General features: G+C 41.5%; 1 protein-coding gene across 1 annotated transcript; it reads right to left on the reverse strand.

The window, feature by feature from the left end:
• Positions 1-329: 329 nt before the first annotated feature.
• On the reverse strand, positions 330-1,001 carry CLDN17 (claudin 17). Its single transcript, XM_036742602.1, has one exon. It carries the CDS (start codon positions 999-1,001, stop codon positions 330-332), a length of 672 nt encoding a protein of 223 aa, XP_036598497.1.
• Between the last annotated feature and the right edge of the window lie 338 nt (positions 1,002-1,339).

The following is a 1,339-nucleotide window of genomic DNA, read 5'->3' on the forward strand; positions in this document are numbered from 1 at the left end:
GGGTTTTTAAAAATTCTTTTCATAAGATGAGAGTTTCCATCACAGGACAAAAATATTAGCTCAACATGCCCACTAGGAGTTTCAGGCAGAAGTGTAAGTAGGGATGAAGATTACTCAAGTTCAATAATAAGCAAATAATTTAAAATTAATTGACTACCTGTATAAAGTCATTTACATTCTTAATTCTGGTGGCAGAATACAGTCCTCCACGGGTTCTGCCACAGTTTATATCCAGTTACAGACCAAACTGGCCCTCTTTCCATTCATACAGTTTTAAGAAGGAGATAAGCAGGACCTTTGCCTAAGTCCATATTCTGAGCTAGCAGGTGCTAGACATAACTGGTAGAAGTCTTACTTGCCATCATTTTCTGGTGCTGAGGTTTGCATTGCCCTCGGTGTTCTGTTGATGAATACCTGTGCCTCCTCATTCTTCTTTTGCAGAAACAAACACTGCAGAGAAGAACCCCTCCAATAATGAGAACTGCAGAACTTGCCCAGCCAAGGAAGAGTGCAGCACCCAGCTCCCGTTTCTGTCCTACATGAACGGCTGGGTTGTAGAAGTCCGTGATGATGAGATTGGCTGTCCAGCACACAGGAATGAGAACGATGATACCTGTCAGGATGAAAAGGACTCCAGATGCTCCCAGGAGGTAAGACTTGACTTGCTCATTAGAGCCAGTACACCGGACGTGCTTCGTGCTGAAAATACCAATGAGCAGGGCAATGAAGGACAAAGCAACTGCCACACACATCAGTGCCCTGGATGCTTCTAAGGCAGGTGGGAGAGCCAAAAGAGAGCCATAATATTTGCACTGCCACCTAACATGCACTTGTTGGATACAGTTCATCCAAAGTCCTTCCCAAATCCTTTCAAATATCACAATGTTGCTGCCAATAAAGGCAGACACTCTCCACTGAGGCAGTAGAGTTGTAGCAAGAGTCCCAACTAGTCCAAAGAATCCAAGAACCAGTCCAGCAATTTGCAGGGGATACAAAGCCATCTCCTTCTCCAAGAAGACAGCTGGATTTTAACGGCAAAAGCCAGAGTTTTGAAATTTCTTACAGTCTCTTGTGATTTTTCTCACTGATAGTGCCTATAATATCTGAGTCCAAATAAGCAGCAGATATCCAACTCAGAGAAGCTAAAATACCTACTGTATTAAACATGTATTATCTTTTTACTCACATACTCATTTCTATATGTATATCTTCCCCTTTAGGTGTAATAGCTTTCTAGCCAATTAAAAGCCAGGCAGTGGTATATCAAGAAATATTACATTCAGATTCCAGTATTTCTCATAGTATTATTGTCTTAGTAATGCTATAATTAAGTGTCAAG

Source organism: Trichosurus vulpecula, chromosome 2 (assembly GCF_011100635.1).
Source record: "Trichosurus vulpecula isolate mTriVul1 chromosome 2, mTriVul1.pri, whole genome shotgun sequence".
In the NCBI taxonomy this organism is placed as follows: Eukaryota; Metazoa; Chordata; class Mammalia; order Diprotodontia; family Phalangeridae; genus Trichosurus; species Trichosurus vulpecula.

Excerpts from the sequence above, each read along its gene's own strand:
- CLDN17 (XM_036742602.1), bottom strand. The coding sequence starts at position 1,001 with ATGGCTTTGTATCCCCTGCAAATTGCTGGACTGGTTCTTGGATTCTTT.